At 45.8% G+C, this 16,062-nt stretch overlaps 1 protein-coding gene across 2 annotated transcripts in view; it reads left to right on the forward strand.

The window, feature by feature from the left end:
• The window catches only part of RNF123 (ring finger protein 123), a 1,441,353-nt gene that overhangs the window by 1,203,868 nt on the left and 221,423 nt on the right, over positions 1-16,062 (forward strand). For both annotated transcript variants that reach the window (XM_069206868.1, XM_069206867.1), the window contains exon 36: positions 3,192-3,334. In XM_069206868.1, the coding sequence (XP_069062969.1) occupies positions 3,192-3,334 (143 nt within the window). The remainder of the gene's footprint in view (positions 1-3,191; positions 3,335-16,062) is intronic.

Genomic DNA, 16,062 nt, shown 5'->3' on the forward strand with positions numbered 1-16,062 from the left:
AGGCTATTGTCAATGGCAGGGACACCGCAAAGCCCATAATATGATGCAGATTGGATACAACAGACTTCCTGAGCAAGGCCATTGAATCATCAGTGGTGCTTTTTGGTCACAGCTTGTTGAGCTCCACTGGGTTCTCAAAGGATTTTAGTGCATCTGTCATGGACATGTACTTCGATGGCTCTCGCCTGTTTGGTGACAAGGCCGAGTCAGCACTTGAGCGCTTTGAGAGTAGGGTCACCATAGCCCCACGCCGGGCGCTCTATTCTTTTCACTCCTTCTGTGGCTATGGTAGAGGCTACCAGCCATGGCCCTTCAAACCCAGGCACCGCGGCTCTCAGGATTCCCAGTCCTTTCTTGGCTGTGAACGTGGCTTCCACAAATCCTGTGGGACTCCGAACCAGAGATCTGCTCAATCTGCCAATCCTTGGCAGGCGCTGCTTCCAAACTCCTTAAATATGCACTCACAGCAACATAGGCACCCTGCTAACGGCAGGATCAGGCACCACCAGCCTCAATGGCACGCAATAACTCCAGACAAGTGGGTGCTTCAGATTGTCTGGTAAGGTTACATCCTTCCATTTATGGAAACCCTGATGTCCCCGCCACTGTACTTGGATCGGCTGACAGAGGACTACCTCTTCTTATTGCACCAGGAACTTCAGACTCTTTAGGCTAAAGGAATTATCGAGAGGTTGCCACCATTAGAAGTAGGTAGTTGTTGCTATTCCCGTTTCTGGTGCCTAAGAAAGAGGACCATTTACAGGACCAGCCAGGCCTTATCTAGTAATTAGAAAACACACACAATGGTGTACAAACGTTTCTAGCATGTACCTGCTTACTGTTTATTTAATTCATATCGTTGTCATAAATAATGATTCAGAAAAGCACTTTCAGAATAGATTAATAAGTTAAGTTCTTGTTGCTTAGTACTGTCACCCTTTAAATTCGATAGCCAAAATGCCTAATTCAAGCATGAATTTCCATGCATGATTAACAGAGTACAATTGAGTTGTCACCTCTGAGTTGACAGCTTTTGTGTATAACGCTATGAAATGACAAAAACACAATCTAGAGCAATTCTTTTCATGGCATTTGTTACTCATTGTGTTCTAGTTAGGTAACAATGCATATGACTACCTTTCTCTAGGCAAACATTTGTCTTCTATACAGTGACCACTGTCTACAAGATGCATTTATTTCTATTCTTATCTTTAGCGTGTAGCCTGTATTAGCTATATTTGTGTTGTCCACAGATTTCATATCTTTTTCAGTTGGTCACTTATTTTGTTTTAATCAGAATGAAGGTTGAGGGCGCTGTTCTGCATTTGTATTTCTCCTTAACAACAAGAGTGACTTTACTAGACATAGTTTCTGTCACTGGCTGAAGCAGTATCTGTTTAATAATAAAAACTGACATTGTGATGTTCCTGGAGAGGGTATAACACATATTTCAGTGTTATCTGGATGGCCATCTGACATTCCAAGCCTGCCGCTCCACAACAAAAGCTCTAAAAAAAAATGCATGTAAAGGATTGCAGTTTTGCCCAAGGTTCCTATATGCCTTTTATTGCTGAACTTATGGTATTTGGTCTGACAGTTCACTTTTAGGCATCTTTGTCGCACCCTTTTGTCATGTTCATGGACAATCTGTGGCTATCCTGGTTTCTAGATGGACAACCAAGGCAAATCATGTTTTATCCATGTTTGACCATGGAATCCAAAAGTAAGTTCAAAAGCAGGAATTTACTTAGTTTATTTGCATGTCAATTGTAACTTAAAAAGATCTTACTATGAAACTGCAGAATATATCTCTTCTCTTGCTCAGCTGAGTTGACATCCTGTTGTTTACAGAATGATTATCTGAAAATGTTATACAGGAGAACACATTTGGAAGCGATCAGACTTTACATGAACAAACCCGATCTAAATTTTACCCTCTTACATTTGGCCACCTTGCACCATTGTGATGGAATTCATTAATTGCTCATTCCAGCAAGATTTCATAGTGTTTGGACTGACGTTAGATTGATTCCTTACCTTATATACACAGGTTTCAAACTAGCTTTATCTTATGACTTAAATTTACTCTTTGTAAGACTGTCTGGTACCCATCGTTTCACTCAGGGAAGTCATCAATTTGTCAGCTATGTTCATTTGACCCTTGCACTTCCTTTCATCAGGGATTGTAGTTGTCACTATGCACTACTATTTCTAAACTGCTTTCATACATCGCTATTAAAGAGGCCTTTTGAGCTTTTCTCCTAAACATCATTTGTTTTAGTCAGAGGAAACTTTGTCATGTGGATGTCAGATAGGCTTTGTACTTCTGCCATGAATGGACTGTCTCTGAAAGATCACCTCCTCAAGTAATTACAAAAAGAGTTTCTGGTGTGTAGACCAACACCAGTCAACTCGTATACTTTGCTGCTTCATTTTTAGTATAAAAAATATGTTTTAGACCCATGTCAGTTAGATGCATTTTTTTAAAGTACTTTCTTGCTGAGCCAGAAAATGTCAGATTTATCTGAAGCCAGGCTGTCCCATGTTGACTTAATTCCATTAGTTTTTAGCAGTTCACTTGATTTGACATCAGAGAGCTGGGTGTAGGGGTAAGATAGAGTTATGTGTATGATGACTCGCGCTAGTAGGCTCTCTCTAATTGCCAGCAAGCAGCTACTTACCACTCACCATCTTCCATATCCACATCTATCCAGCTGACCAGTTGATGAAGAGCACTAAGGTAGGGATGTATGTGAAATGTGGTTTGGGAGTCACATCCGCATTTAGCTGTACCTTTGCAGTAGTGGATGTGAAGCTGTGGATGTCACAATCTTAACAATGAGCTTAGGGCCCTGCCTCGTGATTTCTTTTAACATTAGACAGATCACAGGCCAAGAAGTAGTGGAGTGGCTAGAAATGTAAAGACCACATTTGTTTACCTGTTTTCCTTTCTTTAACACAATTTCTGAAAAGTGGAACAAATCGGTTTGGACCATGGCCTTCTAGACTACTTTCAATTCTTTAATTTCGTATCATTGAATACTAAGTTGTTCTGGTGTATAAATATTTCAAGGTCAGTTTTAGAAATCGCATCTAATGTTTTCCTGATGAAGGTGCCGTTAGCATGATTTTTTTTGGTTTATGACGTGCAACATTTTCATTTAACTTGTGACTTATAATATCTTTTTCAGGGCTGAGCGAGCAACCGCAGTGCTGTTGTCAGATCCTTGCTTTCAGCTGCGCTCCATTCAATATCTGCTTGGGCAGATTGAGCTTTCAACACTTGGGGCCACAGCTTCTCTCACTGACAAGAAACACTTTTCCCTGCAGGCCTGTGAGTATATTCACTTTACATACTATCAGAAGGGGTCTGAGGAGTAAGTAGGGTTTTGGTAATGGAAGATGAGAGTGTAAAGTTAAGTATCATTAATCACTTCATATAAGGTTTGATGTGATGCTGGCCATTGTCTGTACAGTGAAGATTTGGTCTTCCTACTGACCTTGGCACCCAGAGGATCGGATTCAATCTTTGCTTTGCCCCTCGGCGATCAATCCTGTGATTCTTGGTTAATCTTTTTCTCTCCTGGCTTTAATTTGTAAACATGTCAATGTAGATATGTGCAGTATACGATCTTAAGCAAAGTACTGTGAATATATTGCCCCATCCTTCACGATTTACCTTCACCATTCTCTGTGTAATCATTCTCCCACCAGTGGCCTTCAGTTCAAGCGACAGAGCTCTCTCTGTTAGTACAACAGCTTATTTAATTGATTAATTTAATTGTTTTCATGCAAAAAGTCTTACACTCTACACAGAGCAATATCCCCTCCTAACACACCAGTTTCAAGTCAGTCTTAAAGTGTAAGAGTGATTCTGTCAGTTTCCTTTTATTGTGACACAGGAGGCACAGAAAAATCTACCGGACTTCCATGCCAGAAAATTAACAAGCAACATCAAAAACGGCTCTACGTTCCTATGATTCATTGCTGTAGTTACATTTAATTTTTGGGTCCCTTACTTTGGAACTCCTTACTCCAGACCTTATGATTGCGCCAATTCTATTTACCTTCAGAAAGGCTTTAAAAAGCTACTTTCTTGAGGGTAAGAGTAAAAGGAGCAGTGCTGAAAGATCCCTATTAGAGAGTAATATACAAAAGTTCCCAATCAAATCAATTAGTATACAGATGTCTGTGTCTGAGCCACATTCGGCCTATATGTTGTATTTGAGCACGACTGGAGTTAGAGAATGATGCCCTATGATCCATCGTAAGGCTATAAGAGGAAGGGGGACCTAAGCTAATTTTGTCATTGTCAATCAGAAGGAAGTATCTTGCTCAAGATCTCAGTCAAGGTGTAAAGGCACTTTTACAAAGACTGAGATTTAACGAGTAAAGTCACCCTCTCATCATTAAAAGAGAACCCACAAGAACCGCAGAAAGAAATGTGCTTACTCCTTCCACCACGATTGTGACACAAAGCACTACCCCAGTCAGAGCATACAGCAGAAAGTATTTGGAATTTGTGACTGAATTAGAGCATTTTAATTTCAAAGTCCTACCACATGGACTAACCTCTGAACCAAGAGTCCTTCACCAAGGGTACAAGGGTGTTGACTGCATACCTTCACCAACATAATTGTACATGTCCTTATATATCCATGATTAGTTTCTAAAAACACTCTCCCGAGTTCCTCGCTAATCTCTTCAGACTAGGCTTTTAAGTAAATCTAGAGAAATTCATCCTAACACTCTGAAAAAAGTACATTCAATAGGAAATGTCTTGGCACTACACAGGGTAAAGCTCACTTCCAAAAATGGCTCATAACTTATTGGAAATTATCATTGTGTCTGTGACAATGGCAAGGATGAAGGCAGTCCAATTCTAGTGCCTCTTGTTTCTTACAGCTCTGTGTGTCATTCGGATTTCCTAAGGAGTATTGGGAATAAAGTTTTAGTGCTGCCAGAGGGACTAACGGATTTAAATCTACAGAGATCTGTCAGATGAGATTGTATGTTCTCAGAATTTATACTTGTAAGGAAATGCCTCTTATTTTGTATGGACACCCACGAAACTTCACAAAAAGTTGTCATCAGGCAGGAGGAATCTAAGTAGCCAATTGGCTAGTCAATGCAACCTCTCCCTAAGGGGACTTTCTGGGCATAAAAGGGGCACCCCTGGCATTCAGAACTCAGATCTCACTTGGACTAGAGTAGAGGACTAAAGGAAAACTGCCCTGCTAACCCTGGAACCGACAAATAAGAGAACGCACTGAAGTTGGACTGCACATGCTTGTCTTTTGTGTTTGGGACTGGATCATGATGCCATGGCCCGTTTTGTTTGCCAGAAAATGAATCCAAAGGCCCTAAAAGAGAGGCACATTTTTTCATGGCCAAAGCAAAAGACGAATAAAGGTGTAGTCGCAAATCTCATCCAGGAACAAGGTCTCCTTCTCTTCTTTCTTAAAAGTTAGCTAGAAAGAAGCATAAGAAGAAGCAATGCCATGAGTCTCAACATCACTCATCAAGGGAAAAATCACTGAGGCTAGTTGCTCCGCAGCCTCCCTCAGAGGAAGATCACCAGGAGGGGCACCATTACTCCACCTCTGGCACCACTACCAGTGTCACGTTTGATGCCAGCTCCTCTTTCGACTTCTCCTGTGATATTGAGTGCAACAACGCCTTCTGATACAGGTCCTCATCCTAAACAGGCACAGGTGTACCCAGCCTTTCCAACTTCTGGTAGGATCCCAGTCCGTTTGTGAACACCATGTTCAATATTTTCAATATGGCATTGACTCCATCTGGTGCGACTACAGGCCCATGGATCCTTTAGCTTATCACTCCTGGAGGCTTTTTGATGCTATACTGACAGATGACCTTATGTCGATGGCCCAGATTTCCTTGCCGACTCCTGCACCGATGGAGGTTCCTAGGAAGATGCCTGCTCTTTTGGTACTACCTCATCTAGAGGTGTCACCAACACCATAGGCGCCAGCTACTTCTGCGCCGACGTCGCAAGCTTCAGTTCCAGTGCCCCTTCTTACTTTTCCGGCGCCATTGCTGACATCACTGATACCTGTGTCGCTGACACCCCAACCTACTCACATTCATCAGGATTCTAGGCATAGATCCAGAATAGAGTTCAAACGATTAATGGAGTAAGGTCAGTTATTTATAAATTGTTTTTTAGAGAACAATACTCCCAAGAAGAAGAGGGAGAGAATGTTGATCAGTCCCAATGGACCCATCATTTGAACGGCTAAGATACGCATGTGGTTTGGATAGATCCCCAGAATGGGAATTGCTATCTCGAAAACATATTCCACCTCCTGAAGCCACTATGTACTATTCCATCATCAGGAAAGGCGTAGATATGTTAGATTTACCTCTTCCTACCACGGAGCTGAAATCTAATATTCTAACTGATGTGCTTCACTCTTTTCACAGTCCTCATTCTTCAATGAGGCTTTGACACAGTCGATCTTGGATAGCTGGCAAAAACCATAGCTGCTTCAAGACCGGTAATCAGATGATATAAGCCGGCTCCTGGAGATCCTCTCTTTTCGTCCTCACATCCTGTGCCAGAGAGTCTGATTGTTCAAGCCTCATGCTTATCAAAACTGACCCCAGGCTCATTTTCCACCTCACCTGCAGATAGGGAGTCCAAGAAGATGGAGCAGTTGGTTAAAACAAATGTTCTCATCTGGCAGTATTGCTCTAAAATCCACTAATGCTACCTAGTTACTGGGATGGTACATTCATGCCCTCCTGGATTCTGTGTAGTCTGTTGTTCCTAAATTTCCTGATGACTTACAAGGTAATTTTCGAGAGGTATTTAATGATGTACAAGCTGTATTCTGCCAGGTTATTAAGTCAGGGCGGGATACAGCTGATTCTGTCAGGGATCCTACTCACAATATTTCCAAGAAGGATGGTCGTTTACATCTGATCTTAGACCTCAGGAGTTTGAGCTGATTTATTAAACAAGAAAAGTTCAAGATGCTGACTTTAGCAAAGGTGCTTCTTGTGCTGGAGAAAGAAGACTAGATGGTGTCAATCGACTTGCAGGATGCATACTTTCACGTCCCTATTCTGCAGTCACACAGGAAGTATCTCCATTTCAGTTTGGGGTCCCAACATTATCAGTTTGTGGTCATTCCATTTGGCCCAACTTTCGCTCCTTTGGTCTTCACGAAGGTGATATGGTGATGTAGGAAGTTGGCTCTGTATACACTATTTCAAAGTAAGAAATAGTGTGCACAGAGTCCAAGGGTTCCCCTTAGAGGTAAGATAGTGGCAACATTAGATAATTCTAATGCTCTATTTTGTGGTAGTGTAGTCAATCAGTAGGCTTATCAGAGGGTAGTGTTAAGAATTTGTTGCACACACAAAGGCAATAAATGAGGAATACACACTCAAAGACTTACTCCAGGCCAGTCGGTTTTTATATTGAAAACATATATTTTCTTAGTTTATTTTAAGAGCCACAGGTTCAAGATTTGCAGTAAACACTTTACATGCAAGGTACTTCACTTAGATACTTTAGGAATTTTGAATAAAAGCAATATCATATACAGTCTTTGTAAAAATGGCAATAGCTATTTTCAAAGTGGACACAGTGCAAAAATCAACAGTTCCTGGGGGAGGTAAGTAAAGGTTAGTTTGTGAGGTAAGTAAAACACTTACAAGTCTCAGTCCTGGGGCATAGGCAGCCCACCATTGGGGGTTCAAGGCAACTCCAAAGTTATCACACCAGAAGCTCAGGGCCGGGCAGGTGCAGAGATCAAAGAGGTGCCCAAAACACATAGGTGCCTATGGAGATCAGGGGGTGCTCCGGTTCCAGTCTGCCAGCAGGTAAGTACCCGCGTCCTCGGGGGGCAGACCAGGGGGGGTTTTGTAGAGCACTGGGGGGACACAAGTAGGCACACAAAACACACCCTCAGCGGCACAGGGGCGGCCGGGTGCAGTGTGCAAAGCAGGCGTCCGGTTTAGTATTGATTTCAATGGAGGGACCCAGGGGTCACTCTAGCGGTGCAGGCAGGCACGGGGGGCTTCTCGGGACAGCCACCACCTGGGCTAGGCAGAGGGTCGCCTGGGGGTCACTCCTGCGCTGAAGTTCAATTCCTTCAGGTCCTGGGGGCTGCGGGTGCTGTGCTGGTTCCAGACGTCGGGTCCCTTGTTACAGGCAGTCGCGGTCAAGGGGGAGCCACTGGATTCTCTCTGCAGGCATCGCTGTGGGGGTTCAGGGATGTTGTCTCTAGCTACTCATGGGCTCGCAGTCGCCGGGGAGTCCTCCCTGTGGTGTTTGTTCTCTGGATCTCGAGCCGGGAGCATCGGGTGCAGAGTGTGAAGTCTCACTCTTCCGCTGGGAAACGTGCAGTCTTTGGAAGTTGCTTCTTTGTTGCAAAGAAGTAGCTGGTTTTGAGCAGGGCCGCTGCTCATGGGAGTTTCTTGGTCCTTTAGTCCAGGGCAGTCCTCTGAGGCTTCAGAGGTCGCTGGTCCCTGTCGGCTACGTCGCTGGTTGCAGGTTTTCGAATTTGGAGACAGGCCAGTAGGGCTGGGACTAGAGCAGTTGTTGTCTTCCTCCTTCTCTGCAGGCTTGTAGGTCAGCAGTCCTTCTTGTTTCTTCAGGTTGCAGGAATCTGATTTCCTGGGTTCTTGGGTGCCCCTAAATACTAAATTTAGGGGTGTGTTTAGGGCTGGGAGGGCAGTAGCCAATGGCTACTGTCCTGGAGGGTGGCTACACCCTCTTTGTGCCTCCTCCCTGTGGGGAGGGGGGCACATCCCTAATCCTATTGGGGGAATCCTCCAAACTCAAGATGGAGGATTTCTAAAGGCAGGAGTCACCTCAGCTCAGGACACCTTAGGGGCTGTCCTGACTGGTGGGTGACTCCTCCTTGTTTTTCTCATTATCTCCTCCAGCCTTGCCGACAAAAGTGGGGGCAATGGTCGGAGGGGCGGGCCTCTCCACTAGCTGGGATGCCCTGGGGCGCTGTAACAAAAGGGGTGAGCCTTTGAGGCTCACCGCCAGGTGTTACAGTTCCTGCAGGGGGAGGTGAGAAGCACCTCCACCCAGTACAGGCTTTGTTCCTGGCCACAGAGTGACAAAGGCACTCTCCCCATGTGGCCAGCAACATGTCTGGTGTGTGGCAGGCTGGCAGAAACTAGTCAGCCCACACTAGAAGTGGGGTATGTTTTCAGGGGGCATCTCTAAGATGCCCTCTGGGTGTATTTTACAATAAAGTGCACACTGGCATCAGTGTGCATTTATTGTGCTGAGAAGTTTGATACCAAACTTCCCAGTTTTCATTGTAGCCATTATGGTGCTGTGGAGTTCGTGTTTGACAGACTCCCAGACCATATACTCTTATGGCTACCCTGCACTTACAATGTCTAAGGTTTTGCTTAGACACTGTAGGGGCATAGTGCTCATGCACATATGCCCTCACCTGTGGTATAGTGCACCCTGCCTTAGGGCTGTAAGGCCTGCTAGAGGGGTGACTTACCTTTGCCACAGGCAGTGTGAGGTTGGCATGGCACTCTGAGGGGAGTGCCATGTCAACTTAGTCTTTTCCTCTCCACCAGCACACACAAGCTGTGAGGCAGTGTGCATGTGCTGTGTGAGGGGTCCCCAGGGTGGCATTAGACATGCTGCAGCCCTTAGAGACCTTCCCTGGCATCAGGGCCCTTGGTGCCTGGGGTACCAGTTACAAGGGACTTACCTGAGTGCCAGGGCTGTGCCAATTGTGGAAGCAAAGCTACAGTTTAGGGAAAGAACACTGGTGCTGGGGCCTAGTTAGCAGGGTCCCAGCACACCTTCAAATCATAACTTAGCATCAGCAAAGGCAAAACTTCAGGGGGTAACCATGCTAAGGAGGCATTTCCTTACACAATCCCCCCCACCCCAAATGAAAGAGGATGAGGCTAACCTTTCCCAAGAGCGTCTTCATTTTCTAAGTGGAAGAACCTGGAAAGGCCATCTGCATTGGCATGGACAGTCCCAGGTCTGTGTTCCACTATAAAGTCCATTCCCTGTAGGGATATGGACCACCTCAACAGTTTAGGATTTTCGCCTTTCGTTTGCATTAGCCATCTGAGAGGTCTGTGGTCAGTCTGAACTACAAAGTGAGTACCAAAGAGGTATGGTCTCAGCTTCTTCAGGGACCGGACCACAGCAAAGGCCTCCCTCTCAATGGTACTCCAACGCTGCTCCCTGGGGAGTAACCTCCTCCTAATGAAAGCAAAAGGCTGGTCAAGGCCATCATCATTTGTTTGGGACAGAACTGCCCCAATCCCATGTTCAGAGGCATCAGTCTGCATAATGAACTGCTTGGAGTAATCTGGAGCTTTGAGAACTGGTGCTGTGCACATAGCTTGTTTCAGGGTGTCAAAGGCCTGTTGGCATTCTACAGTCCAGTTTACCTTCTTGGGCATTTTCTTAGAGGTAAGTTCTGTGAGGGGTGTCACTATGGATCCATATCCCTTCACAAACCTCCTATAGTAACCAGTCAAGCCAAGGAATGCCCTGACTTGAGTCTGGGTTTTTGGAGCTACCCAGTCCAGAATAGTCTGGATCTTGGGTTGGAGTGGCTGAACTTGGCCTCCACCTACAAGGTGTCCCAAGTAAACCACAGTACCCTGCCCTATCTGACATTTGGATGCCTTGATAGAGAGGCCTGCTGTTTGCAGGGCCTGCAAAACCTTCTTCAGGTGAACCAGGTGATCCTGCCAGCTGGAGCTAAAGACAGCAATATCATCAAGATAAGCTGCACTAAAGGACTCCAAGCCAGCAAGGACTTGATTCACCAACCTTTGGAAGGTGGCAGGGGCATTCATTAAGCCAAAGGGCATCACAGTAAACTGAGTGCACATCAGGTGTAGAGAATGATGTCTTTTCTTTTGCTCCTGGTGCCATTTTTATTTGCCAGTACCCTGCTGTCAAGGCAAAGGTACTCAAGTATTTGGCAGCACCCAATTTATCAATTAACTCATCTGACCTTGGAATGGGATGGGCATCTGTCTTGGTGACAGAATTAAGTCCTCTGTAGTCCACACAAAACTTAATCTCTCTCTTTCCATCTTTGGTGTGAGGTTTGGGGACTAAGACCACTGGGCTAGCCTAGGGGCTGTCAGAGTGCTCAATGACTCCCAATTCCAGCATCTTGTGGACTTCCACTTTGATGCTTTCCTTAACTTTTTCAGACTGTCTAAAAATGTTGTTTTTGACAGGCATGCTGTCCCCTGTGTCCACATCATGGGTACATAGGTGTGTCTGACCAGGGGTTAGGGAAAAGAGCTCAGCAAACTGTTGTAGGACTTTCCTACAGTCAGCTTGCTGTTGGCCAGAGAGTGTTTCTGAGTAGATCACTCCATCTATTGAGCCATCTTTAGGGTCAGTGGAGAGGAGATCAGGGAGAGGTTCACTCTCGGCTTCCTGGTCCTCATCTATAACCATTAACATGTTTACATCTGCCCTGTCATGAAAGAGTTTGAGGCGGTTCACATGGATCCCCCTTTTGGGGGTCCTGCTAGTGCCTAGGTCTACCAGGTAGGTGACCTGACTCTTTCTCTCTAGCACTGGGTAAGGGCCACTCCATCTGTCCTGAAGTGCCCAGAGAGCCACAGGCTCCAGAACCCAGACTTTCTGCCCTGGCTCAAACTCAACCATAGCAGCCTTTTGGTCATACCACATCTTCTGGAGTTGTTGGCTGGCCTCAAGGTTTTTACTTGACTTTTCCATGTACTCTGCCATCCTGGAACGTAGGCCTAGTACATAGTCCACTATATCTTGCTTAGGCTCATGAAGAGGTCTCTCCCAGCCTTCTTTCACAAGAGCTAGTGGTCCCCTTACAGGATGGCCAAACAGAAGTTCAAAGGGGGAAACCCTACTCCCTTCTGAGGCACCTCTCTATAGGCGAAAAGCAGACATGGTAAGAAGACATCCCATCTCCTTTTGAGCTTTTCAGGAAGCCCCATGATCATGCCCTTCAATGTCTTGTTAAACCTTTCCACAAGACCATTGGTTTGTGGATGGTATGGTGTGGTGAATTTATTAGTCACCCCACACTCATTCCACATATGTTTCAGGTATGCTGACATGAAGTTGGTACCTCTGTCAGACACCACCTCCTTAGGAAATCCCACTCTGGTAAAGCTACCAATTAGTGCTTTGGCTACTGCAGGGGCAGTAGTTGACCTAAGGGGAATTGCTTCAGGGTACCTAATAGCATGATCCACTACTACTAGGATATACTGATTCCCTGAGGCTGTGGGAGGTTCAAGTGGACCCACTATGTCCACTTCCACTCTTTCAAAGGGGACTCCCACCACTGGAAGTGGAATGAGGGGGGGCCTTTGGATGGCCACCTGTCTTACCACTGGCTTGACAGGTGGCACAGGAGGCACACAACTCCTTTACTTTCTGGGGCATGTTGGGCCAATAGAAATGGTTGACTAACCTCTTCCAAGTCTTGGTTTGTCCCAAATGCCCAGCAAGTGGAATATCATGGGCTAAGGTCAGAATGAACTCCCTAAACCCCTGAGACACTACTACTACTCCTAGTGGTACCAGGATTGGGATCGTTTGCCTCAGTGTAAAGGAGTCCATCTTCCCAATAGACCCTGTGTGTCCCACTGACTTTTCCTTTTGTTTCCTCAGCAGCTTGCTGCCTAAGGCCTTCAAGAGAGGGACAGGTTTCTTGCCCCTTACACAGCTGCTCCCTTGTGGGTAACCCTGGGCCTAACAGTTCCACCTGATAAGGTTCCAACTCCATGGGCTCAGTTCCCTCAGAAGGCAGAACTTCTTCCTGGGAAGAGAGGTTCTTTTTATTTTGCTGTGTTGAAGCTGGTTCCCCAGTCTTCTTTCCTTTTCTCTTGGAGGGTTGGGCCCTTTTTCCACGCTCCAACACCACTTTTTCACCCTGAGCCTTGCACTGTGCCCTTGTCTTGACACACACCAGTTCAGGAATACCCAGCATGGCTGCATGGGTTTTGAGTTCTACCTCAGCCCATGCTGAGGACTCCAGGTCGTTTCCAAGCAAACAGTCTACTGGGATAGCAGAGGAGACTACCACCTGTTTCAGGCCAGTGACTCCTCCCATTTTAAAGTTGCCATGGGATGTACTTTAGTCTGATTGTCAGCGTTGGTGACTCGATAAGATTGTCCAGTCAGGTATTGTCCTGGGGAAACCAGTTTGTCTGTCACCATTGTGACACTGGCACCTGTATCCCTCAGGGCTTCTACAATAGTCCCATTAATTAAGAATTGCTGCCTGTATTTGTGCATATTATGGGGGCCAGGCAGCTAGTGTGGCTAAGTCCACCCCACCCTCAGAAACTAATGTTGCTTCAGTGTGAACCCTGATTTGCTCTGGACACACTGTTGATCCCACCTGGAGACTGGCTATTCCAGTGCTAACTGGAGTAGTAGTAGTAGAAGTGGAACCTTTCTTTGGATAGGCCTTGTCCCAGTTTGGTGTCCCTGCTGATTACAGTTACGACACCAGGCCTTTTTGGGGTCAACGTTTTTACCCTTGCACCCAAATGTGGATTGTGAAGAGGCTTTGGACCCTCCCTCCTGAGCAGGTTTTTGGGGCCCTGTAGAAGGCTCTTTACATTTACCCTTGGATGTCTCAACACTCTTCCCCTGGGGAGTCTTTGTGACCCCTTTCTTTTGGTAACCCCCTGTGGAAGTCTTGGTCACCCTAGTCTTGACCCAATGGTCTGCCTTCTTTCCCAGTTCTTGGGGAGAAATTGGACCTAGGTCTACCAGATGCTGATGCAGTTTATCATTGAAACAATTACTTAAAAGGTGTTCTTTCATAATCAGATTGTACAGCCCATCATAATCATTTACACCACTGCCATTAATCCAACCATCCAGTGTTTTGACTGAGAAGTCAACAAAATCAACCCAGCTCTGACTTGAGGATTTTTGAGCCCCCCCTGAACCTAATCCTGTACTCCTCAGTTGAGTATCCAAAGCCCTCAATCAGGGTAGCTTTCACGAGGTCATAGGAGTCTGTATCTTTTCCAGAGAGTGTGAGTAGTCTATCCCTACACTTTCCAGTGAACATTTCCCAAAGGAGAGCACCCCAGTGAGATTTGTTTACGTGTCTGGTTGCACAAGCCCTCTCAAAAGCTGTGAACCATTTGGTGATATCATCACCATCTTCATATTTTGTTAAAGTCCCTTTGGGGATTTTTAGCATGTCAGTATTCTCTCTGACTCTATTTAAGTTGCTGCCACCATTGATGGGAGCTAAACCCATCTCTTGTCTTTCCCTTTGTATGGCTAGGAGCTGTCTCTCCAAAGCCAATCTTTTGGCCATCCTGGCTAACAGTAGGTCATCTTCATTGAGGGTGCCCTCAATGCTTCCAGAGCTGTTGGACTCCATTGTGGGAGAAGCAGCATCTCTAACTATCACTTGTGGAGTCAGGGTTGGAGGAACCCTGGTCTCCCTAACTAGGAGTGGAGGGGGGAAATTGTCCTCCACTTCACTAGCTTCATCCTCTGTAAGGTTTTCTTCAGAGGGGTTGTTTCTAGCAAACTCTGCCAAGAGCTCCTGGAGCTGTACTTTGGTAGGGTTTGATCCAGTTTTTATCTTTTTGATTTTGCAGAGAGTCCTTAACTCTGACATCCTAAGATGCAGGTAAGGGGTGAGGTTGAGCTCCACCACCGTCTCTTCTGCAGTAGACATTATTTCTCTAGAAGTTGGGATACTTTTTAAGAAACTAGAATCTCTAGAACTTAATCCAAACTTTTACAAAACTTTAAAAGAAATGGTAACAGGGACTAACACAAGGGCTTTTAAAATTTTACAAAAATAGCTCAAATTTCAAAAATCTGTTTCTAATGACAATTTTGGGAATTTAGTCGTGTGATCAGGTATTGGCTGAGTAGTCTAGCAAATGCAAAGTTTTGTACCCCACCGCAGATCCACCAATGTAGGAAGTTGGCTCTGTATACACTATTTAAAAGTAGGAAATAGTGTGCACAGAGTCCAAGGGTTCCCCTTAGAGGTAAGATAGTGGCAAAAATAGATAATTCTAATGCTCTATTTTGTGGTAGTGTGGTCGAGGAGTAGGCTTATCAGAGGGTAGTGTTAAGCATTTGTTGTATGCACACAGGCAATAAATGAGGAACACACACTCAAAGACTTACTCCAGGCCAATAGGTTTTTATATAGGTAAAATATATTTTCTTAGTTTATTTTAAGAATCACAGGTTCAAGATTTACAAGTAATACTTCAAATGAAAGGTATTTCACTCAGGTATTCTAGGAACTTTGAATAATCACAATAGCATGTACAGTTTTGACAAAAATGGCAATAAGCTATTTTAAAAGTGGACACTGCAAAAATCAACAGTTCCTGGGGGAGGTAAGTAAATGTTAAGTTCACAGGTAAGTAAAACACTTACAGGGTTCAAAGTTGGGTCCAAGGTAGCCCACCGTTGGGGGTTCAAGGCAACCCCAAAGCTACCACACCAGCAGCTCAGGGCTGGTCAGGTGCAGAGGTCAAAGTGGTGCCCAAAACACATAGGCTTCAATGGAAATAGGGGTGCCCCGGTTCCAGTCTGCCAGCAGGTAAGTACCCGCGTCCTCGGAGGGCAGACCAGCGGGGTTTTGTAGGGCACCGGGGGGGGGACACAAGCAGGCAAAGAAAGTACACCCTCAGCGGCACAGGGGCGGCCGGGTGCAGAGTGCAAACAGGCATCAGGTTTCAGATAGGAATCAATGGGGAGACCCGGGGGTCTCTTCAACGATGCAGGCAGGCACAGGGGGGCTCCTCGGGGTAGCCACCACCTGGGCTAGGCAGAGGGTCGCCTGGGGGCCGCTCCTGCACTGGAGTTTGGTTCCTTCAGGTCCTGGGGGCTACGGGTGCAGTGCTGGTTCCAGGCGTCGGGTTCCTTGTTACAGGCAGTCGCGGTCAGGGGGAGCCTCTGGATTTCCTCTGCAGGCGTCGCTGTGGGGGCTCAACTCTGGCTACTCACGGGCTCGCAGTCGCCGGGGAGTCCTCCCTGTAGTGTTAGTTTTCCGCAGGTCGAGCCGGGGGCGCAGG

This window comes from Pleurodeles waltl, chromosome 9 (genome assembly GCF_031143425.1).
Source record: "Pleurodeles waltl isolate 20211129_DDA chromosome 9, aPleWal1.hap1.20221129, whole genome shotgun sequence".
Lineage (NCBI taxonomy): Eukaryota > Metazoa > Chordata > Amphibia > Caudata > Salamandridae > Pleurodeles > Pleurodeles waltl.